The 24,365-nt window shown below is 45.6% G+C and overlaps 1 protein-coding gene across 6 annotated transcripts in view; it reads left to right on the top strand.

Annotated features, from left to right (window-relative positions):
* SLC16A9 (solute carrier family 16 member 9) overlaps positions 1 to 23,770 on the top strand; it is a 35,434-nt gene extending 11,664 nt beyond the window's left edge. The window contains exons 2-8 of one of the 6 annotated variants that reach the window (XM_033065530.2): positions 1,003 to 1,121; positions 8,029 to 8,084; positions 9,463 to 9,691; positions 17,540 to 17,683; positions 18,917 to 19,012; positions 21,651 to 22,559; positions 22,861 to 23,770. In XM_033065530.2, coding sequence (XP_032921421.1) covers positions 9,496 to 9,691; positions 17,540 to 17,683; positions 18,917 to 19,012; positions 21,651 to 22,559; positions 22,861 to 23,039 — 1,524 coding nt within the window. In that variant the 5' untranslated portion in view covers positions 1,003 to 1,121; positions 8,029 to 8,084; positions 9,463 to 9,495 and the 3' untranslated portion in view covers positions 23,040 to 23,770. Of the gene's footprint in view, positions 1 to 1,002; positions 1,122 to 3,067; positions 3,214 to 3,728; positions 3,748 to 3,940; positions 3,987 to 4,685; positions 4,945 to 8,028; positions 8,085 to 9,462; positions 9,692 to 17,539; positions 17,684 to 18,916; positions 19,013 to 21,650; positions 22,560 to 22,860 lie in introns of those variants that run through there. The other 5 variants (XM_033065535.2, XM_033065534.2, XM_033065533.2 and 2 more) reach the window with 5 other exon arrangements.
* Positions 23,771 to 24,365: the final 595 nt, after the last annotated feature.

Genomic DNA, 24,365 nt, shown 5'->3' with positions numbered 1-24,365 from the left:
TGTGTGCAGCAGACCAGTTTGTCAGACAGGGTTAGACTGGGGACACAGTTCATCAGACAGTTCATCATCACAGTTCATCAGACTTCAGGCCTTGCCCATGTTATGGCACCTCTGCAGAAGATGGTGGTGTGGAAACCTTGGATTTAATATTACCAGTGACAGCCAGACTGTGGGAGGGACAGTTCTGCCACTATGTCTACATCTTCCCAGACAAAGTAGGCAATATTTTCTGTGTCAGTGCAACTGTGACAGTACCAGGGAGCTTTGTGCAGTAGTTTATTGGCATCTCCTAGGAAATCTGTGTTCTTTGTGGCTGAAACAGTCTCGTTACCTTTCACACAAAGCTGAGAGAAGGTGTAGTGACCCGGCTTAATGTGGTCAAATAGCACTTGTCAAGCCTCATGCTTCTCACATGAAGGGTTAATTTATAACTTCAGAAGAGTTTTCTTCTGCAGCTGCTGAAGATAAATGAGTGTCCTTTAGACTCTGTAAGTGCATCAATATTTAATATGTCTGCTTAAATTAAACTCCAGTCAACCTACTGATTGTTCTCCTCATCTTCTTCCTCCTTCAATCATTAATGGACATTTTCCACAAGCAAGTTAACAAAACACCTAAGATGGACTTTGCACATATTAGCCTTACCCTTTCATTCTGGACTCTCTCCTCCTATGCTGATTGCATAAGGACTGCAAAAATACAAAAGGATGCTCCCCAGTCTGGACCACAGTTTAAAGGACAGTAGTTGATCAAATACTTAGAATTCGGTTATGTTTTGAGATTTTCCTCCATTGCAGAATTGGGACCATCTTTAAAATCAAACAAGCAAACATACCAAAATACCCCAACCAAAACTCCCCAAACCTGCTGCCTCTTTACCCAGGGTGATAAAGATTTTGATCAGATTTAGGGTGTTCTGCACCAGCTACATTCCTTGCTGGGAAGGACCCCTTCCTAGATGGTTGTTTGAATACCTTCTAATTTCCCTCTCTGTACCTTCAGAAGCTGCTGCTAGTGCAGTGTCTGTGAAGTAGAGAACATTCCTCGATCATCTGTTCACTGGTACAGCTGCGAGTGACCCAGAACAGCACATCCTGCAACCATGGTGTACCAAGAATCAGGTAATTTTTTAACTAGCTGCTGCTCTCACTGCTGGTCATGCTACACAAGTACCTTTATTCTTTGGATTCCTAGACCCCGTAGGCTGAGGGGAAGAGTAGGTTGTGGGAATTATTCAGTGTTTTACTTCACTTTCTATTTTAAAGTGAGGATTTAAGAATTCTAGTGATGTGTGGTATGAAAGCCTAGGTATGAACAGTGCAGCTATGGCACTGTTACAATTCACCAGGCCTTGGAAGGCCATGTAGGAAGGGTTTCTGAAGAGAAGAAATGAGAAGATTAACCAGTGATCTGAAATCTAAGCCAAAATATTATAGGCCAAGTGAGCAGAAACCTAGAGTTGAATGAAGCTGCATTGCTTGTTATGAAACCAGGGACAAAGGAGACATGGAAGAGGGACTGTTTCCTCTAACCTTGTTTTTCTGTGGCTTGTTTTCCCAGCTCTGTTTCTTGCCAGCAAAGTTGGCTTCTCAGAATTATGGTATGCACTTGACTGCCATGTTCATATTAAGAAGTGGTTTATTTAAAACAGGGGACTTGTCATCAAGAGGACATCCAGAGAAGTCAGAGTAAAAGAATTAGCCTCAATATGTATTCATTTAAAGTGCAAAATTATTCTCAAGTGGGGTTTCTTGTTCAGGTCCAAAGCTGCCTGTGACCTGAACTCAGTTTGGTTTACATCTGACTGGGCTTGCTTCCTCTGCCTAAGGATCCAATGTGTGTCTATGTATTCCTGTCACTGATGTGCCTTAACTCTTCTGGGCATTCCTGTACAGCTAAACCATTGTGAACGCACTAATTTTTTCAGATGCTCATAACCAATTTTGCTGGAGTGAAGTATTTAATTTTAGCCTACAAGATTGTTTTTTAACCTTCTGTATCAAGCACTGTAATGGGAACTGGAGCTTTATATGCGCTTGATTGCAAAATGGTTTTGTATTAGAGTGTAGGAAACAGCACATCTTGGACAGTTAATTCAGAATTGTTTCCCAGCCGTCTCTTGGGTGGCTATGGAAAGATTTCAGACAACCTTTCGATTTCAGCCTGTGTCCAGAAGCCCAAGAAGCAATCGAAGTAAACAGTGTCTGTTTACTATTTGGGCAGCTGTCTTCAGTCACTTGTTTCAGCAACCCCAGTGCACGTGTTCCCAAAATGCTATGCTTCCCAGAGAAATCTCTGCAAGCAGCAAGCTAGCCCAGCTTTTCCAAATATCTGTAGCAGTTACCTGGGGATGGAATTTAAGCCTACTATCCTCTCTTACTTGTCTAATGCATATGCATTAGAACTGTTCATTCCTTTTGCTTCACAGTAACCTCTTACAGTTCTTGAAGAATGCTATTATGTTTCCCCTCTGCCTTTTCTCTAGCTTAAATGCCTTTTATTTCAGTTCTCCTCCCTGGAACAGATTTCTAGAGCCCTCGGAGTTCCTGCTCTCCTTTCTTCACCCCTCCCCGCCCCCTTCAGCTGGCTGCCCTTTTCGACACATGAGATACACAACATTACCGTATGCCAGCTGAGATGTCTTAGAAGTGAAGCTTGAGTTCGTCATTTTTCTGTCAGTCCTTCCAGTAGCAAGTATTAATTTTGATATTTACCTGAACACTATGAGGTGTGGATCAAAGACATTTGAAGTTCATAAACTCTAAATATTTCATGAAGGAGTAAGTCTGGACTGCAGGTCTGAAAAGGGGAGTGATGCCATACTAGTAGGAACTGCAGAAAGTTTGAATATCTGAGGTTGCATTGGAATTTCAGGTCTAGGAATATTTCAGCTCTCAGAATTTCACTCCACTCTGGAAATGATTATATTTCCACCTGCAGTGTGTGGTTATATGAGCTCTAATTGTGCAGAGGTAGCAGCAGAGCTGTCACGCTGAACACGCCCGGGGTAGAGGCTGATGCTTGCTGAGTGTTCAGTCAGCTTCTGCGGCAGCCTTTGCAGCCTAGAGGGTGAATATCGGAGGTGGCTGAACTCGGGCAACTTGACAGCTACCTTGCCGTTCGTCTGCCAGCGCTGGACGTGCCATGCGCACGGGTCCGAGCCAGGGCTGTGATGAGACGGCCTCTAAAGGCAGTGGGTGCGATGATACACGAGTGAGTGGTCTCTGCCCTGAGCTGCCAGGCTGAGGTTGCAGGGCTGCATGTGCGGTGCCTGCATCGCTGTCTGCAGCGCAAGTTTGCGGCCTTTTGGCATCGCTGGTGGCGGGAGCCAGCGCCCATGCCCGTCCTGCGGCAGTTCCGCTGCCTTGGGGACCCGCGCAGGTTCCGAGCCGCGCCGGTGTGCCCGATGGAGCCCGGCTCTGCTGCTGCCTCGGCGGCGGTGCAAGGAGCGGGGCATGGCAGAGGGGGGGTCACCGTGCCTCGGGGCCGGGCCCTCGCTGAGAATGGCGGGGCTGCGCTGGGGACGGGCAGGGGCACCCGGCGAAAACCGCGGCGAGCGCCGCTCCCCGCCGCTGCTCGGGGCACGGGGCGGCTCCCGCACGGCTCCGCTGCGGCCGCCGGGGCCCAGGCTGGGGACGACCCTCGGCCAGGAGCGCGTGTCCGCCTGTCCCCGGCGAGACCGGGCAGTGCGGGGCGCGGGTCTGTCCGCGGAGCAGGAGCGGGGCAGGGCAGCGTTCCGCGGCGGAGGTGAGTCCGAGCGCAGCGGCCGCCCCGCCTGCCCGGAGGGGCGGGGGGTCGGGGCAGCCCCCCCGCGCCGGGGCTGCGGGCGGAGGCGGCGGCGGTGGCGGCCCCCGGCAGCTCCTCCCCCGCCCGAGTTACAACCGGTTCGTGCCGGCCGCGGCCCGCCTGCCGCGCCGCGATGCGGGGCTGCCCCGGCTCCCCGGGGGCGGCTCCGGGCCCCCGCCCCACGGGCCGCCCGCCCGCAGGTAACGGGGCCGGGGCCCTCGGGGGCGGGGGGCGCGGGGAGCGCGGGGCGGGGGCGGCGGCGGCGGCGGCGGGGGCTGGTTCGGCCCGGCACGGCCCCGCTCTACGGCCGGAGCCGCCCCGGGGCTGGGGCGGGGGGCGGCAGGACCAGGTCGGGGGCCCGGGATGGCTCTGCGCGGTCTCCGGGGAGAGGCTTCGGCAAAAGGAGCAGGAGCGGATCGTGCTGCCCACCCGGGGCGAGCACATCCCTTGCGGTGCCCATGGACGACCACCCCTCCGTGTTGGCTGTGGTGCCTCCTGGTGCGCCCTGTTGGCATCCAGCGGGAACTGGGCGGTGTGCGACGTAAGCACCTGCCGCGGGCACATGGCAGCGGGCGCCCCTCGCCATCAGTGCATGCCCACTGCGGGAGCCACCAGCCTCCGTGTGTGCCCACTGCCGGTGCCCCGTGGCACCTCGGCGGCTGCGGCTTCCCCGGAGCTGGGCACTGTGGCTCGACCGCGTCTGGCATGGGGACAGCGAGGGCGACCTTCAGTCACCTCCTGGTGCGCGTCACTGCGCGGATGAGCGCTTCGCGTCGAAACTGGCCTGGAGCTGGAAGGCGTCAATGTGTAACGTGGGGCTGTGGGCTGGCCCCGAGGGCGTGGGGAGAGGCGAGGCGAGCCGGGGGCCATAAGAGGCCATCCATCCCCACGGAGACCCTGGCCGAGGGGCACGGGTGGACTGAGGGAGCAGATGCCGAAGGGAACCCTCGCAGGTTGTGATGCGTAAGGCGGCGCACGTCGTGCTCTCGTTTTGCGGAGGAGATCTCTGGTAAATCACGTTGCCTGGTGGTTTTGAGCAGTGCCGGCTCACATCTGCCTGCATGGATTGCGAGCTGGTGTCCAACAGGCACTAAAGGTGTGCTTTCGGTGGTGGTGGGGGGGTCCATCCGCTCTGGAGCAGTGAGGCTCTGGAAACAGGTAGGACTGGTTCTGCTGAGCTGACAGATTTGTACAAAGCTAACTGGTTTATGTGCTGCCCCACTGATGCTTCTTAACGTAAACTAATTTTGCACAATAGCAAAGCATTACTCTGTTGTTGGTACATTTTGTTCTGGTGTTTTGTTTTGTTTGAAATTTCACACTTCTGTCAGCCATCAGAAATAGAAGGAAACATTGCTATTGACAACTCTTGCTTAACTGACAGAAGGGCAAGTAGCAAAATGTGAGAAACAGGCAGACCTGAATATTGAGACCCAGAAGAGAAATATATATATTCACTGTCATGCAGGCAGCTACTGTAGTTAGAACACCAGTTAAAGTCTGATGTTAAAGTCATGAAAGTACAGATGCATCTTTCAGTGAATTTAATACAATGCTTATGCTGTTGCATCAGTACATGTGCAGGTGTTTGGATATGATGAATATGTTAAAAGCAACTATACTGCACTAGCTCTCATGCTCTAGGTGTAACTTGCAGGGTCAGGGTAGCAGAAATTTCAGATGATAATTGCAAGAACTTGCCTGGAACATAAAAATAAATTTGCAAGAAATCTGATTCAGCTTAAAATGAGGGATGTTACTTTTCTGGCTGGCACCGTCTTGATTTGTAGCAGTGCCTTGCAAAACTCGACTAGCCCAGTGTTAATCACGCTGTGTTTCTGCTGACATCAGCTTTCTTTGCAGCCATGTGCCACTCGCAGAAAGCAACACACTTACCCAGTCTCCTGCTGCACAAAGAACAAACTGGAAACAATCATATTGCTACTGTCTTTCTCAAGATCCCCTTTGCCACAGATTAATACAAGTTGTGCTGAGGGCTAATGTTTCAGTGGTACTCATGTTCCTTTTTTGTGCTCATCTGTCATCTTTAAGCCAAAATCTAAGATTTATAGGAAGGGAGTTCAGTATTGTGATAATGGTGCTCAGAGCAAAGCAAATAGTTGCAGCCAGACACTTCTCTCTTTCCACATTGAAACTGTTGTCCAGTTTGTTCTCTAGGGTTTCTTTTTGTTGTGGTTGGTAAAGGCTTTCATCAAGCAGCTCTCTTCCTCTGATTATTATTCGCAGTGAGTACAACTCACTGAAAAGCTTTTTCTCACCAAATTTCAAGTCACTGTTCAATTCTTTATGCTTCATGTCTCTTTTTTCGGTATTTTAAAATTAATTTGGTTTCCTGGAATCTGAAACAATATTCCTAGGCTCAGTGAACAGAAAGGTTTGTGAAACTGATCCCACCTGAATCCTGGATGTTAAATGGTTGTTTATCTGTTACCAGGATCACACAAGTCTTCCTGGTTGGTTCTGAGAAAAAACCCAAAACTTTTGACTCTCCACACTCTCTTCTGTGTGGGCTCCAGCTTCTTAATTTGTGATGTCCACATTTATCTTTACAGTTTGTGTCCTCCTTCTACACAAACACAAAATAGTAAGAGGCACTTTGGATCCCTCCCAAGTAGATGCACAGATCTGACGTCCATGCTAGTGAAGGTTCAGTTCTTACTGTCAGTTATTTTCCCTGCTACCAAGCTATTACAGTACAACTTGCCACTTTCAGAGAAGCATTAAATAACGTGCCAATAGAGAGTGGATTGATATCCATGGTCCCAGCAGTGGCTTGGTTGTGCAGGACATGGTTAACTAGCAGAGCAGAGGGCTGTGGGGAGCAGGCTCCTCATGCAGGTCTGGCTGCCCAGTGCTCTCTGTGACCTTGAGCTTTCAGGGGAGTTAGAATATACCTCAGTTTAGGTATCAGGCACCCAGCAGTGTGAGGTGAAGGAATAACCTGCAAAAATAGGAAGGGAAGGGAAAGCCAGGTCATTAAAAACAGACCCTGGGATTTTATAAATCTGTTATTCCTCTGAGGATGATTTCTGGGGGGAGAATGATGGTGTTTTTTACTTTTTGCTTGACAGTTGTGGACTATAAATGGCTTGGAACATTCAGAGAATAGAGATGGTTTTAATGCCTAAAGTTTTCGCTTTTAGCTAAAAGATGCAAAAGAGATCTGTGGTGCAAAATAGGAGTTGTCAGGATGTAGAAGGTCAGCACTTCTACTGCTGTAAATAGGGTGCAGTTGGTTACATTCAGTTATACTGTGTAGCATTGCAACAGGTGACAAACTAATCCAGAGGTTTTTAGTCTTTCTATTAGAAGAGACTGCGTGACCTAAGACTACAAAAACTTTTTTCCTCTCCTGCCCCATCCTTTCTTTCTTCCCCTCAAATATTTAGAACAGCAGAACTGAACTCAAGAGTTGTCTTTGTGCCAAATTTTAGGGCATCAATATAATGGAAATCAATGTAACAGCTAAAATGTGTTTGTTTTCAAAAGTTTGTTTTTTAAAAAATATTGATTGGGGCTATTCACTGTCTACCTCCATTATTGTGGAGTTTTAATGAAAACTTCCTTGCTTTGTCTCATTGTCTGCTTTTAAAGCTGTTACTTTTTTCCACTATTTTTTCCTCTAGGCAGGGACAGGCCAAGCCAAGTGGTAATTAATTAGTTCATGGAGAGATGCATAGGTCAGCTCTTGGGGACTGCATTCAAATAACTCAAATATTTCATGTAGAAGTACAGGGATCCCTTTTTGTGCAAAGGGTATTGTTACAGGAAAGTGCCTATGACTTCTGTCTATCCCAGCTGCTCCGCTCACATCTCACAGGATCAAAGGACACTCACCAGGCATTGGAGTAAGTCAGTCAGAGCTCACATTTATAAGCTTAAGCAAGTAACTTTGTAACATTTATAACTGGCAATGTTGTATCTTCAAGGACAGCCAGTATATTAAAATTGTAAATCACTCCCAAAGGACCTAGGATGTCAAAATGTATTTTACATTAGTAAGCGATGTTTTTGTTGTTTGAGGGCTCAAGGCTGCTGTCAGATGTTAATTAATTGCAGAGGATCAGTAGTTCTCCACTGAGATAACTTGTTTGCTTCTGAAGTTCCTCTGAGAAGATGATGAAAAGAAGAAATTTCATGTGAAGCCACCATTTTTTCAGAGTTGTGTTAACTGTTGCAGTGATACGTTGGCTGAAAACTCGCTTTGTTCTTTTTCTGCAGGTAGTTGTCATATGAAGGTACATTTATAGGAAGCTGACAGATTTTTGCCATCATCTGTGAGTATCTACCCTCAAAGTAACATTTAAGTGCATCTGTAAATTAGAACTGGCCTTTTTCATGCCTTTATATAATTCCTCAAAATTTTATACTATAGTGTTTTTGTTAAGTTTCCCATGCAAATACTTTAAAAATTGCCCAAGAAAAGGGAGTGAGGAGCTCAAATGGGAGCTCTGTTATCGTCTCCTTGTTTTCCCCACTGCTTTCATACAGCAGTAACTTTTTTCCATTTACTCTGGGTTCCTAAGTTAAAAAGGCAGTGCAATGCATTTATTTTTCTGCTTTGCTTCTTGGGAGTCTCCCAGAGCAGAGCTGTTACTGCAGCAATCTCAATGCTTAAGCTGCAGTGTGGAGTTGGTCCTTGAGAGTATTTAAAACAGGGCAAGATCTTATCTCTTTCTGTCTTCCAGGGTGAAGGAAATAAATATGTGAAGAATCTTACATCAGATTAGTGGAAGAGCCAGGAGCAGAGCATGTGTTTTGTGACCATCACTTGGGCAGATTGCTCTCTGTAGAGAGGGAGAGCAGGCTGGTTGTGTGCACAGGGACACTCCAACACAACCTCTTAGAGGAAAACCTCTAAATCTGCCAGGTTTTAGAAATACTGATTCCTGCATTCTTCACACACTTGTCTTGAGGAGATGTGAGGGTGGTGGGGTTTTTAAAGCACAGGTGATGGATTGTGCCATGCAAAGGAGCAAGGTGGTATTTCTGGAGTCCAGGAGGTGATTGCCTGTTTGGGGAAGGCTGATGTGTGCCAGCTGCACGGAGGGCAGACACTCTAACAGGTTATAGCAGATTTTTGTGTACATGTTTGCTGTCGTCATGTCTTGGCATATAAGCCACACCTGTACACAGTCTTAGAGCTCACTTCACTAGTATATTCAAAGTGGTTTTTGGATGCAGCTCTCTCACTTTGTTGACAGAGCAGAATACTTACCTGTTACTACTGCCAAAATGTCAGTCTTCCTCTTGGTCTGCCCCTCCCAAAGTGCGCTATCTGTTGGCAAACACCTAAAAAATGGCAAAATACTGTGGTGAGATGGGAACTGAGTAGAGATTTTTTGTTCCTTTTTTGATATTCATGGTTTTAACAGCAGATATTGCCTAAGTTTTCACAAAGCCTACTTAGCACTCAGCAAATTAAATGTTTTCTGTCCTACAGTGCTGGTGTATGTATGACTTATGCTTTGGGTGCTGTCTTTCTGTTAGACAGCAGAGGTGCAAGTATGGCAGTTCCAATTTCCATTGCCTGTGTGCTGTGCTGCAGCTGCTCATGAAGGATGGCTGAACTTCTCTGCACAGCTCCCTTGTGTTTGCAGCCCTCGGTCAGTCACGTTTCTAATGCTCTGTTCTGTTTGGGTTTTGTTTGCACAGGTGCTGCCCCTGCCTCTGCACCCAGCTGACAAGATGGTATTTCGGAAGCCACCGGATGGTGGCTGGGGCTGGGTGATCGTTGTCGTTTCCTTCTTCACCCAGTTCCTGTGCTATGGATCACCGCTGGCGGTGGGAGTCTTGTATTTAGAGTGGCTGGATGCGTTTGGAGAAGGGAAGGGCAAGACTGCTTGGGTTGGATCGCTAGCAAATGGAATTGGATTGCTTGCCAGTAAGTGCAGAAGCAGGTATCTATGTTAAAGGGAAATGTTTCCAGTTGCTGCCTACGTCTGTGTGTGCTCTTGGAGTTGTATCAAAGATAGCTGCAAATGAGGGTGTGCATTTTTATTTTAGGTCAAGACGGGTAAGAAGAGTACATTTATAGTTTCACTATGCATAAACCAGAGCAATATAATGGTAAAAGGGCAATAAAAAAAATTCTCTTTAGAAAATTTAAAATTATTGTATTTGACACACTCTGGGAAGCTGAACAGTAATTTTGTTGATGCATTTTTTTTTAATGAGACTTTAAGACTAACTTTTACATTATTGTCTTAAAATCAGAGCAAACTGTTAGTCTGAAATTATCCAAGTGCTTTATGGGAAAAAAGTCAATAAACCAGTTACTTATTTTTCCACTCTAGCAGTAAACCTACCAGTGAGGGTGAGCGACGGCTCCTTTGCATTCTTTATTTGAGAAAAAACTCCCTTTGAAGGCCGGAAAGTTACAGGTAGCAGTAGCATTAACTAAAGCAACTTTACCAGAATCTTTCCTTTAGTAAGACATTGTCACTCGGAGAGTAACAGCGGAGTTTTAGGGAAATAAAACCCCCGCCTTGAAATTTTCTAGGTTGTTGTGGTTTTAATAGCAGGCAAGGGCACTTACTGGGTCATATCACTAACTTCTGCTTTCGAAAGATTCACCATGGGAGCTGTTATCTATTTGCTGGATCTGGAAAAAATTGCTTGTCAGCAGGGCAGCTGCCACAGGCAAAAGCAATAATGCGGTTTAATGGACAAATACAGCTCAGGATGCTGAGGAAACTCTCCTCAAAAGAAAGTCGGTGTTCCAACAGCAGTACAGACCTGAATGAAGAACACTGCTTTGTATGACCCTGGTACTGATCAAATACTGGTGTCACACCTGTGTTAGAGATTTTTACCACCAGCCACAAAAGAAATGGGCAAAGGCAGGTGGATCACTAACCACAAGAAGACTATTCAGTCTCAGGGTGTAAGTGGATAAAGGACTGCAGATTGCTCTTCCATCATGCTTTTTTGTTTTTTTCTGTGTTATGGGTGCTAACTCCTGCTATTAGTTCATCAAGACCTAAATAAACTTGAGTGGAGGAGTGAAGTGGAAGGAAAATAAGGATAAACATGGTAATTACTGAAGGAAAAACCAGGCAGAAGGAAGTTTCAAGAGAACACCCTCTTGTAGGAGACAAGAAGTCTCTGGCTTCTCTTAAGAAACTCAGTCCCCTTTCCCTTATGTCAACACTGTGCTAGTTTCCAGATTTTAGTGCTCCCTGTCTTGCTACTGTAAGCAATTCTCAGCAGTGTGCTTTGTAGCTGTGCTGGTTTCGGCTGGGATAGAGTTCATTTTCTTCTCTGTGGCTATGTTTTGGGTATGTGCTGAATACAGAGCTGATAATGTAGAGATGCTTTTCTAATTGGGGAGCAGGGCTAACAGAGCCCAGGTCTTTCCTGCTGATCCTGCTGCCAGGCTAGTGAGGAGACTGGGGGTGCATAGGAAATTAGGAGGAGACACACCCAGGACAGGTGGCCCCAACTGACCAAAGGGATGTTCCATGCCGTGTGACATCATGCTCAGTGTATAAACTGGGGGGATAAGGAGGAAAGGGGGAATCTTCTGAGAGATGGCATTTGTCTTCCCAAGTCACTATCTCCTGTGATGGGGCCCTGCTGTCCTGGAGATGACTGAACACTTGCCTGCCATGGGAAGCAGTGAATGAATTCCTTGGTTTGCTTTTTCTGCATGCCAAGAGTGTGTTGTTTTCCCTATTAAATTGCCTTTATGCTAACTCAAGAGTTTTCCAGCTTTTACCTTTTTGAGTCTCCCCATTCCTGCTGGTGAGGGAGTGAGATAGTGGCTGCGTGGGCTTGGTTGTGGCTGGGGTTAAACCACGACAGCAGCAAATGGAAACTACTGTGATAAGAAATAGAAATCAAAGGTGCTCTTGTACTAATTTTGGTGTGGAGTGATTTAATGAAGGTTTGACAGGTTAGGAGGAATGCTGTCTCCATTTTATTATTTTGTGATTTTATTATTTCAGTTTGGCATTCAGAAACTCAATAATCATTCCTACCTTTTATGCCTTCAAAAGAAAGTACAGAGAGGGTCTTTTAATTACATTGATGTTACCAGAGTTGAATGAAAACAAATTCTATGTTCCCAGCTTTACCTGAAATAAAAGATCCTGCTGTTTGTCAACCTGCTGGGATCTGACCCTATGATAAATCTACTAAATTTCCTCCTTAAAAGTATGCAATTTTTTGATACAAGTTATTTAGTTTTAGTTTTCAGCTGATGAATAATGTTACCTTTAAGTGGTGTATTTTGAAGTGACCCTTGATTAGTGTGATGGATGTCTAGAGAATGTAATCAAATTACTTCTAAATTTTCTTTAAAGCCTGTCACTTGATACAGTCTTTTTGCCAAGACTCCCACACTTTTAATTAAGCCTTTACTGGAGAGCCATTAAGATTCTTCTGTGAGCTTTCTTCAACTTAGCGTCACCTTTCTGAAGCTGTAGATACCAGACTGGAAAAGGAATGACAATTATGGTAGATTGGCAGCCACAGACAGGAGATAAATCAGTGTCCATTTTCTTAGGAGGACTTTTCTCATTGATAGCACTGGCAATCACAGTCACCAGCTTCTGTAACAAAGAATGTTAGGGCCAGTGACTCTGCTGTATTAGTACATTAATTTCACTGAACCCAAGAAGATATGTATGGTATCTGGCACAGAAAAAGGTTCTTTGTCCTCTCCCCTTCCCTCTGTTCATGTAGTCTGAAATATTTTTTTAAGCAGCTGATGCTGGTGAGCACTTTCATGTTTGCTGCATTGGTATCCTTTCTAAAATGTTTGCTTCTGACTTATGTGAGAGCTAAACTTAGACTGGAGACACAGAAACCCAGTACAGCACCTTGTTTATTTGGATTCATTTCCTGGGCATCTGGTGTCTGATTTCTGTCCTTTTGCTCGCAGCACAGACAGTGTTGCTAAGGCCGGTGTCCAGCCTGAGCTGGACTGTTCACCTCGTCAGCTGGAAAGGGGATGGGGCAGAGAACTGGTCCTGATCCTCTTCCTCACAGGATGGCTTGGGTTATGACTTCCTGTGATGACACCTTCCAGAGCAGTGGAACAAATGTGTCTGGAACAGTGAAAGACGAGCATTAGTGTTATCGTAGAAGGCAGAGGTGAAAGCTCATCTGCAATATTAGGTGTTACAACATTGGTCAGGCTATGGCAGATGTGGCATGTGGCTCCAGGGCTTGTTTGACAGGAAGAAATTGAAAAACCTTACTAGGTTTCCCTTACTAAAACAAGCCAGGGAAGGATATTTATATGTATTTTAGAACATCATGTGTTTCTTGTGCACCAAGTGTTCTTAATTTTGCACCCATTTGGAGCCTGAAATTAAATTTGATTCACGTTACACTTGAAAGCAAAACAAAGACCTTGGCACCTGTAATTGGCACCACAGCTGTTTATAGTAAGAGTTGACTTCACAGTCCTTGGCATAGGAGGAAACACCAGCAATCTATTCCTACTTCCCTTCATTAATGGAGAGAGAACAAAAGGAGGATTTTCTCTTGAAAGACATGCCTTGATAATTTGATGGGATGGTTCTGCTGATCTGAGGCATTCAGTGGTAGATGTTTAAAAAGCTAAACTTTGTGTTTTCAAGCAACAATTTTACTACTCTATAACTGCCTTTGCAGCATCTACATTTTTTTGGATCAAAACCTCACACAGACATAGCCCCCACTGTAAAGTATGCAAGCTGTGAATAGCTTGTGTGCTTGTGTGTAAGGGAGAGGGTGTCCCCAAGATTCCTCTGAAAAGAAGCCAAATTAATATAACAACTTTTTTTAGAAGGGAACTGTCTTTCCAATCAGTTGGGAGTGGGTTGCTACCCAGTGTAATTTTTCTTCTGATCTATATTCATATCCAAAGTACAGGCATTTAGAGAATATGATATTTATTATAACCAGGTTTTAGAAATGCTCTTAATATGCAAAAAAATATTCTTGTATTCTGTCCAGTGGATTTTACATGCAGTCCATGACCATTTTTTCTACTCTATAGTTTCAACAGGCTCAGACAGATGCCCAGGTAGGGTGGGTCAGATTAATGCAGGTGATAAGAGAAAGAACTCAGTTGTCCAATACAGTTTTTTTAGCAAAAGGATTTTGTGTATGAGGTGAAGAAGGTAGGACCCTTGAGATTAGTGAGTGGAGGGGAGGGAGCATTGTTTTGCAGGTTTTTTTTCATTTTATGTAAAAATATTAAGGAAGAAAGTGCTATTTCTTGATGTCCATAAAACAAAGCAACTTTGTACTTGTCAGGAGTTCAGCACATTTCTATAGGTTTAAGTTCCTGAATGCAGCAGGCAGCTTGTTTTCATGGCTCAGGAAGCACTCACTGACACATCCAGGTCCCACTGAGGGTGAAGCATTTAATTCAAAATAATCTTAATAAAAATAGCCATGTACAAATGATCCCTCCTCGGTGTTCTTCCTCTTTAGTCTGTCTGAAGATCTACTGTGAAAACCAATCTTCTTTGTGCTGCTGATTTCCATTTTGTCTGGGGATCTTGTTGACTGCTGTCCTGATAATTGTGTTGCTGTCTGCGAGCCAGGTTGTGTGCAGAAGAGCAGTGTCTGTTCCTGTGCTAAATCTTTCTTCCTAGAGTTAGCTCTCATTCCATTAAACTGTGCTGCTTTTTTTGATTGAGTTTGGTCTAGTTTAAAGATACATAATTTGGAAAGGAAAAAGCCCTAGGGATTTTATTTGTAAAAGGAGTAAATATTTATCACTGTCATCAAATATTGTACTGGTTCCAGTGCTAACCCCTGGAGCTGCTGGCAGACTGAACAAAATACTGGCTTAAAAGCTATTTTTTCATGCTTGCTATTGAGGATTGCCACTGGGACTTTTTTATATTGTTCATATTATGGTGAGAGTCAGCTAATGAAAATCCTTATACTGCCTGAAGATCTGTTTCCTATTGGCTATATGCAGACTCCTGCATTCTTCAGAATGCCCACTTTGAGCAAAATCCACAGGGCAGGTCTCAGTCCCACTCTGTGAAAGCTGGATTTTTACTAGAATTTACTGCCTTGAACCCATTGTGCTTCAAATATTTTTAAAGAACAAGTTTATGTACAGTCAACTCTTGTGCAAATACCATAGTAATAACTTAAGGTCCTGTGCCTGGTGGAAAAAAATTGCCAATGCTACAGGAAACAGAGAAAGGGAGGCAGTGCAAGGAAGCAGGAAAGGACAAAGATGCTGGCTGTTAGGGGAATTTTCTTTTGTGTCTCATTTTCTAGCAGTGAGAAAGTTGTGCCTAATGTGAAGGGGAAGGTGGAGTGGTTTTTCTGCTCAACTCAGAGACCTATAATAACTATTTTAATACTTATACTGGTGCTCCTTCTTATAAACAGGGCTGTTGCTGAGTTGCCAGATGTCTTGCTGTGTGATGGCTGATTAATACTGTGTTTATTGGAGCAGGTTCTTCAGTTTTGTGCAGGTTGTTTTCCATGTTAGAGCAAAAAGATCTCTTTGTACTCTTTCTTCCCCTTTGGGATTAGATTTTATAAGTGGGATGAGCTGGAAGAGCATCTCCTTGGGCCTTTGTCAGGGATGCTTTTGATCATACTCCAGTGGAGATATCCTTGTCGGGTATGAAGCCACATCTTCCAGCTCTGTGTCTCTCTTGTTCTGGCTTGGGGTCAGAGGGTCCAGTTTCACCTTGGATGCTCTATCAGGGGTCAGCGATGTCTGTGCCAGCATCACCACCCCAGACTGGAAAAAGACCTGCTGAAAGTAGCTGTGTCAAAATAGAGAGAGCGGGTGGAAGGGAAATGCTATTTGTCTTAGCAAGGTAGTTAAAAAGAAAGAATAGAAGGAGTGCAAATTCCTCTGCTTAATTGAATTATGTTAACACTACCTTCTGTTCTTTTAGTGTAGAAGAATTCTTTATATAATACAGAGTCAATCCTTCACTCATTTTTAAATGCCATGATTTTAGAAAACATACCAATCTTAATTTGCCAGCTCTAGTAATTAATTCTAAGAATCAGCAACAATCTAATGCTCTCTGCTTTTGTTCTCAGCATGTTACTCTGCCCAGGTTATGCTGGCCAGCTTTCATTCCCACAGTGTGCTGACTCTCAGGAAGCGGCAAGTGGTTAGATCTTCTTTTTTCTTTGCTTCCAAAATCCAATTAAACCTTTCTTTCCTGGAATATTGTATTGATTCCTCTGTAACTCTGACTCTTTGCCTGGATAAGCCCCAGCTCAGACTCACCCCCTTTTATGTTCCCTGGGCAGACAGCTCTAATGTAGGGCAAAAGTTCTGGCCTGGCTTGTCTTTGAGGATCATTTCACCTGCTGACGAATCTCTGCTCCTGCCTGCCAGAACTGCTTGTACCGTGGCTGGCAACCACGGGAAAACCTTGCCTGCATTCCCAGCTGCTTGCTCCTGTCTACAAACCTAGGCAAGCACCATCCCCAGGCTTCAACTGTTTGCCTCGGATCACCTTTCTGGGCTCACCTCCCATCTGCTGGGAATCTCAGTTGTGTGAGTCAGGGAGCACTAACCTTGACAAATGGCAGACTCCAAAATGACTGCTTTTGCAGATTGAATCGACCATGGTGTGTATGGGTATCACTTCAAATGAGATGCAGATGTTGTGAGGTGGGTTTGTTTGTTTGTATTAAATAATGGCATTCGTCTGTGTATCTAACTTCTAATCTCAGAGTTGCTGAGTTTGGAAATGGGGCTAATATTTAAGTTGATATATAAAGGTTTGGAACTGCAGGGTTTCAGATAAGTAGTCTTTGCAAGCCAAGTCCCTTGCTGGCTGATTATTTATGCAGGGCACCAAGCTTGCACGCTACTTAAGATTAAAAGGTGTATTCCAGGTCACACAACAGAAAGTAAGTGCTTGTTCTACAATTTCTGTGAGGAGAGAGCTGGGTGAGTAGAGGCAGGATATGAATTCTGCCTCACTTTGTTCTTGTTTTGAAGAACTAAATGAATTAAGGACCAAGAAATATTGGGGAGTAACCCCTCATGAACTTGAATGTTGGTCTGGCTGCTCCCAGGGAGTGACTCTTATTTTCTGTGGTTTTACAGAAGTGGAGATAGGTAGTAAAGGGTTCTTTGGCAGGACACCTGACTAGAAGGTATTTAGTTCCCTCAAAAATCAGGGAAGAGTGGTGTTTGTCCCTGTCTGGTATACCCGCAGATATTCCCTCTGTGTAAGCACCAGGTGGCATTCTTACCGTGACTGTGGTCCCAGGTCACTGTTTTTCCATTTCAGTTTTATAAATTGCATATCAAGATAAATACAGATACTGCATTTCTGAAACACAGTTTTTGTGCTCTGTCAAAAAATACCTGCTTGCTTAAGGTCTGGCTGATGGTCCACCTTGGTTTCGTGTGGCAAGAGGAAGATTCTTTTCAGAACCTTTGTACACCTTAGTTGTGTGGTGACAGTGTTACAGTGCAGTGTGTTTTGTATCTTCCTATGTGTAAGGAATGTTTCACTTGTTCTTTCCCTCCCAGCCCAAGGACTCTTTCACGGCTTTGATGTTCAGTTTCTCCTTGAGAAAAATTTTGCAAGCCTGACCTTGAATATTTTTATAACTGACTGCTTTAGAGAACCCAGTGAAAATGAGTACTCTGAATTATTATTTAATATAATTATACATTTAAGTAGTTATCATAAGAAAGATTTCCACAGATTGATACTTTTTTAGAAGTTCTTCCTGGTGCTGGTGTTTACTAGGAAGGTTTTTCCTGTTTTTTTCCCTCTAGGTCCTGTCTGCAGTATATGTGTATCATCTTTTGGAGCAAGACCAGTAGCTATCTTCAGTGGCTTCATGGTGGCTGGGGGTCTCATGATGAGCAGTTTTGCACCTAACATATATTTCCTATATGTTTCATATGGGATAGTTGTTGGTAAGAAACACCTTCCCTTCGTTTTGAGACTTAGTCTTGATTGTTTTGAGTCTTGGTTCATGAAATGGGAAACTGATTCACAGAGGCAGTAGTAATCTGGGAGGTAATTTGTGAAGAAATACTTTACTTTTGGATAGGAGGGATGTTGCAGGGGCAGACTGTTACCATGTAGTAAAAAATAAAAACAATTTAAATGTTCATGAGGGTTTGAAAAGTTTGTCCTCTGTTGACAAATTGCTAGAGATGGAGAAGCTGAGGTTTTACCTGAGGGCTGGAATCTAACAGGTCTTCTGCTCACATGAAATGACAATCTTAAAGGAGTAATATTGCTTCTGGAATTTTGTCACGTACTCATTCTAATTTGATAAATTGGAGATCATTAGGGAGCAATGTTGTTCTCCACACGACTGAACTGAGCATAAAATGCTGTGCTAGAGGCATGGAAACGCTGTTCTCCTGGCAGGTGGTGACCTGCCCCTCTGTGCTCCTTATCAAATTAACTGTGTCAGGCATTTGGGCACCTCGCTGGCCAGGGGGCCCCGCTTGTGCTGGCCGGGCACGGTGCCCCAGGGAGGCAGCTCTGCCCAGCTCTGGGGTCAGCCAGGCTCAGAGCCCTGCAGCCCTTGCACAGAGCACACAGCTCAGCTGGGCAGCTCCTCAGACCCAGCCTGGGGTCAGCCCTGGGCTCAGAGCCCTGCAGCCCTTGCACAGAGCTCAGCTGGGTATCTCCTCAGATCCAGCCTGGGCCAGCCAGGCTCAGAGCCCTGCAGCCCTTGCACAGAGCACACAGCTCAGCTGGGCAGCTCCTCAGACCCAGCCTGGAGTCAGCCAGGCTCAGAGCCCTGCAGCCCTTGCACAGAGCACACAGCTCAGCTGGGCAGCTCCTCAGACCCAGCCTGCTCCAGCCAGGCTCAGAGCCCTGCAGCCCTTGCACAGAGCTCAGCTGGGCAGCTCCTCAGACCCAGCCTGCTCCAGCCAGGCTCAGAGCCCTGCAGCCCTTGCACAGAGCACACAGCTCAGCTGGGCAGCTCCTCAGATCCAGCCTGGGCCAGCCAGGCTCAGCAGCCAGGCATGGTCTGGGGAAGGGAGGTGGGACAGCCTGGTCGCCGCTGAGCCAGAGTTAATAAAAGGTACCTCAGTAGTTGGGTACACCATGACACCACCTGGGGGATAACAAATTAATTCATTTCCTAGAGGATGTAGCATGTTTTATATCTAACTCTTTTCGTCCAGGTCTTGGATGTGGCCTTTTGTATACTGCAACAGTTACCATCACGTGCCAGTATTTTGACAAACGAAGAGGCCTTGCTCTTGGTCTGATTTCAACAGGTAGGACTTCTAATTGTCATTCTCTCCAGCCTTTCAACTCTGATACAGCCACCGTTATCCTGGAAATAAAAACCAGAATATTATGTTTTTCTTGGTTACTTCTCAGTTACAGTAGTTTCACGAATACGAGCCGCACGGATTATAAGCCGCACCCCCGGTGCCTCGACAATGTTGCTGTCTTTGTCAATAGATAAGCCGCACCCCGAATATTAGCCGCACTTTCGTTCGTCGCGAGAATCCGTGCGCAGCTTTCACAAATTGGCCAATTAGTAACAGGATCGCGGCATAGCGGGCTTTACTGGCTCAGGGCGGGGCCAGGCAGGCTCGGCCCGCTCATGGTTGCCGACGGGGCCGGGTGGCCCAGCTCAGCGCCACGGCTCGGCGGGGCTGGCCGGGTGGTGCTGCCGCCGCCGCCGGGCTCGCTGGCCCCCCTCTCCCGTCAGCACCGCCCCGCTGCCGCGTTCGCTCGCCCGGCTGGCAGGGCTGCCGCCGCCGGGCTCGCCGTCCGCCCCGCTGCCGCTTTCGCTCGCCCCGCGCCGCGCCTTGCGAGCGCCGCGCCCGCCCCGCGGCGCTTTAGCGGCTCGCGGCAGCGCTTTAGCGGCTCGCCGGGCGGCGCTTTCGCGAGCGCCGCTTTCGCTCGCCCCGCCGGCAGGGCTGCCGCCGCCGCCACCAGGCTCGCCGGCCGCCCCCTCCCGTCTGCACCGCCGCCGCGTTTCCTCGCCCTGGCCGGCACTGCAGGCCCCCGCACCGCCGGGCTCCCCCACGCTGCTGGCCCCGATTCTGCTGGGCTTCCCCCGCTGCCAGGCAGCCCCACCCGTCGGCCTTCCTGCTTCTGCCATGCTCCCCTGCACTGCTAGCCCCAGTTCTCCCGGGCTCCCCCGCCCTGCTGGCTCAGGCTCTGCCGCCCTCCCTGCCCCGCCCTGCTGGCTCAGGCTCTGCCGCCCGCCCCCCACACTGCTGGCCCCGCCTCTGCCAGGCTTTCCCACCTCTGCCGGGGCCGGCCGGGCTCCAGCTTGGCTTGGGGCTGCCGCGGGCTCTCACTTCCGTGTTGGCAGCTTTTAGAATTTTGTTAATAGATTAGCCGCCCCGGAATATTAGCCGCACTTCCGGGTTTCCACCAAAATTTTGGTCAAATTGGTGCGGCTTGTATTCGTGAAATTACTGTACTTAAGAAAGTTACTACTTTCTTAAATTAAAATATCAGTAGCAATGAAGAAAAAACCTCAGGCTCCAGATAAAATAGTAACGACACTTGCAGGCTTATGCTATGGGTCATCAATATAGATGAGGAAAGGATATTCCCTGAAATGAAAGCAGACTCATGTAGCTTGGGCTGCATGCCATGGATAATGAGGGGAAACCTTCCATAGAGTCCTCTTTTTTCTCTTAGTTCTCACCCAGGATCAGAGCTGAGAAAGAGATTGGAGATGCAGGATATAAATGCTGCATTACCACAGCCTCACATGAGCTGTACCTTTATATTTTTTATGGCCCAAGTAGGAATGGTTACAGATGGCTCTTGGCCCATGCCTTGCTTTCTGTGTGCCATGGAGAATCTGCTCTGACCTCTTTTCTCGAGCAGCTGTCAGTAAGGACACACAGGACCAGTATACTCAGTGTAGTGAGATACTGACACCACATCCACACAAGCTGAGTAAATAGGAGCTTCTGCAGAAATGTTTCTTGAGATAATTTTCAGTGGCTTTGTCTTGGATTCCAGGTTGTCTTAAAGCCTTATCTTACAGTGCCCTGGTTAATTTTAGTACCTGGAAGGCAAAACAAGTGTGGATTTTATAACTGATTTTTCCTGTGTTTAGCACCTAAGTATATAAACGGCTTGAATATAACCTAGAGACAGCCTTCAGCAAATAATTTTAAAGTTTGTCATTAAATTGACTTGAAAACCAATGTTCTGTGTTTGTGAGAGGGCATTCACTAGTTAAAACGGATATGTGCTCATTTCAACCAAGAGCCTTTCTTTACATTACTGGGATTGCATTAAATGCTTGTGCTCATAGTAATTTCTCACTCTTTGGTGCTTTCTTCTGAATGGTCCAATTTTTCAAATGTGTGTTTAGTCTTGTAGAGCTTCAGAAATGCCTTTGGAGTAAACTCCCACCAGGCAAACCCTGCTCCTTAAGCACCAGGCAGTCAAAGGCTGCTTCTGGGACGGGTCTTGGTGAACTCCTGCTCTGTTTCTGCCTGGCAGGAGGAAGGTGGCAGCAAAGAGAAAAAAGGGCAAAATGTTGGAGTGGGAAATTCTAACTGTGCTAACTCAAAATGGTGTCTGAAGGGACACATGTATATGAGTGCAGGGCAGAAGGGGGGCAGAATAGTTCTTTGATGTTTTTAATTAGATGTAGTATTGATCCTATTTGTCTATAAAGTGTCTGCTAGTGTTATTTGTCATACATTTTTCAGATATTTTGAGGGAATTTTTTATTTTGTGGGTACTCAATAAAGAAACTATAACTTCAGGTGGGATGATGTCCAGTTCATTAAGCTTGGGAAAGAGGAGCACAAATGAATTACCATTCCTGTGGCAGTGTATTCACAGCTGCTGAATAGTGGAATTTTGTTAGAGTTGAAGAATGGTCTAGGTTCTTCAGCTTAAACCAAACTTATTTTTCTTTTATAGGCTCAAGTGTTGGACTCTTTATATATGCAGCACTGCAAAGAGAGCTTATTGAGCTGTATGGACTGGATGGGTGTCTGCTAATAGTTGGTGCCCTATCTCTAAATATATTAGCATGTGGCAGCCTAATGAGACCTTTGGAATCATCCAGTTCTCCTCAACCAGAGAAAATGTGTGTAGACAAAGTCCCAGATCAATATTTTGTTTACCATGAAAAGGAAAAGACCATTGAAGAAAACATTAGCATCCTTGAAAAGGGCTATATCGATGAAAAATGTGTGAACAATGTGCCCGATTGCAAACAGGATATCACTTTGAACAAGAATGTATTGAGCTCAATAAACATAAATGAGAAAGACACTTACAAAAAGAAAGTTGTAGAACAGACGAACTTCTGCAAGCAACTTGCCAAAAGGAAGTGGCAGCTCTATTTGACCTACTGGAAGGAGACCATGGTTCTTTTCAAGAACAAAGTGTTTTCAGCTCTCTTTGTTGCCATCTTGCTCTTTGATATTGGTGGATTTCCTCCTTCTTTGCTCATGGAAGATGTAGCAAGAAGTGCAAACATTAGTGAAGATGACTATTATATGCCCCTTATTTCCATTATTGGCATTATGACAACTGTTGGCAAACTTATTTTAGGAATACTGGCAGATTTTAAGTGGGTTAACACCTTATATCTCTATGTAACTACCTTATTAATGACAGGAGTGGCCTTGTTTGCAATTCCATTTGCCAAAAGTTACCTTACCTTAGCGATGCTTTCTGGGATCTTGGGTTTTCTGACTGGGAACTGGTCAATTTTTCCCTATGTAACAACAAAGACTGTGGGGATTGAGAAGCTGACTCATGCCTATGGGATATTGATGTTCTTCGCTGGACTTGGGAATAGCCTTGGACCACCAATTGTAGGTAAGGGCAAGGTCAACAGTATGAACTGAATGTGAGATTGTCACAACCAGACAGAATGCTGTTGCATGTCTCATAATAATGGCAAGATGAAATCAAAATCTGCAACAAAAAATGAAGGTTGTTTGGCTGATTGTGTTTCTAATGTGGCTTTGAGGAAAAACACATTTCATGTCTAAGAGGTCAAACAGTATTTTAGGTTTTATCCATTAATTTTTTAAAATTTTTGCTGTTTTTTAAATTTATATGTTGTTTCTCTACGTTACATTTCACTGATGCTCTGTTCTCTTATCCCCACCCTCAGGCTGGTTTTACGACTGGACGCAGGAGTACAACACTGCTTTCTATTTCAGTGGCTTTTGTGTCCTGCTGGGTGGATTTCTCCTGCTGTTGGCAGCACTGCCCTGCTGGAATGCCTGCACCAATCAGAGCTCCAAGCTGCCTCCAAATACTTACTCCTACAAAGTTGCATCTAACACTTAGGTGACAACTGGAAAACACTTTGCGCCTTTTTATATTATATAGCAAAGTGTTTTAGTAATTTTCCACTTATTTATGAAGCCCAGAAATCCTCTTTCCACTAGAAAAATTCCATTGTTGCTTGTCGTTCAGTTCCTTTTTCTTCTTTTCTTTTTCTTTTTTTTTAATGTTATTTTTTAAAACAGTCTTATTTTGTGCACTATGCACCGTGTTTTCAGCCTTTGTCTACTGTAATTTCCTTTCACCCTGTAAAGGGGATGTTCTGCTGTATTATCAGCTGTACTTTTTTTTAATGGGGCTTGGTATGGAGGGGTGAACACTTTGAAGCAAAAATGAAGGCCTGTTCTTTATAGGAGAAGGCTGGCATTTCTGCCACCTACTATAGGTCTCCAAGTTGCACAATTAGGCTTTACAAAACAAGAATTTGCCTTATTGAAATGTAATACTGTGGCAAGGTGCTTTTAACATCATGCTTAGATTAACTTTTTTTGCCTCTTTAAAGTTTCTCCAATTTCCAATTTAAGTGCCAATTGTGGGAGGGAGAAGAGGGGAAACAAAACCAGCCTTGTGTTGCACAACTGAAGTGAACATTATGATGAAAGCAAAGATTCTTATTACCACTGTGGCTAACAACCATCTTTATAAATATTGCACATTTTGTGAAGCCTGTTTATAAAACTGTTGAACCAAAACCTTTTAAAACCAAGAAATAAATGTGATTGTTGAAACCGTGACAGGAAGTGCTGACTTGGTTGTGCAAGTGCATAATCTTTATATCGAGGTTGGAGAGATGCTCACTGAAGCCCGCAGGTGAGTGGTTCTAAGCAAGGCACCCATAGTCTGGTGGTCCTGGGGGGGCCTCTCTTTTACACAGCCACAGTTCAGTAGATTGAAGCTGCTGCAGAAAGCTTAATAGGGCTATTAACAAGGTAAATCTGATTATAAAGGGGAAATTGTGACAGCAATGTCATCTCTGCTGTCCTTTTTTGGAATGGATGCAACAAGAAAAGTCAGTAACAGAGAGCAAGAAAAAGCATGGGGGAGGGCTACAGAAGAGGTTCAGAGAAAACTGATGAGGAAAGAGTTGCAACACTTGAACGCCAAACAAGTCAGAGAAGAGAGAGCCCTTGAAACCTCTTGCCTCTCTAGCTGCAGGCTACCCCGGTGTGCGTGTTGGGTTTTGCTGGCATGACTAGGGAAGCACTGTGTGATGGTGAAGCTTTTCCTGAGCCAGGCAGCAAAGGCAGGGTGACTCAACTGGCTCTGCGCTGCCCTGTGTACCCTGTGCAATGGCTTACAGAGCTGCTCTCATGCCAAGGCTGTGTCTGG

Source organism: Catharus ustulatus, chromosome 8 (genome assembly GCF_009819885.2).
Source record: "Catharus ustulatus isolate bCatUst1 chromosome 8, bCatUst1.pri.v2, whole genome shotgun sequence".
Lineage (NCBI taxonomy): Eukaryota > Metazoa > Chordata > Aves > Passeriformes > Turdidae > Catharus > Catharus ustulatus.
This window is presented reverse-complemented; position numbering and strand designations above follow the sequence as displayed.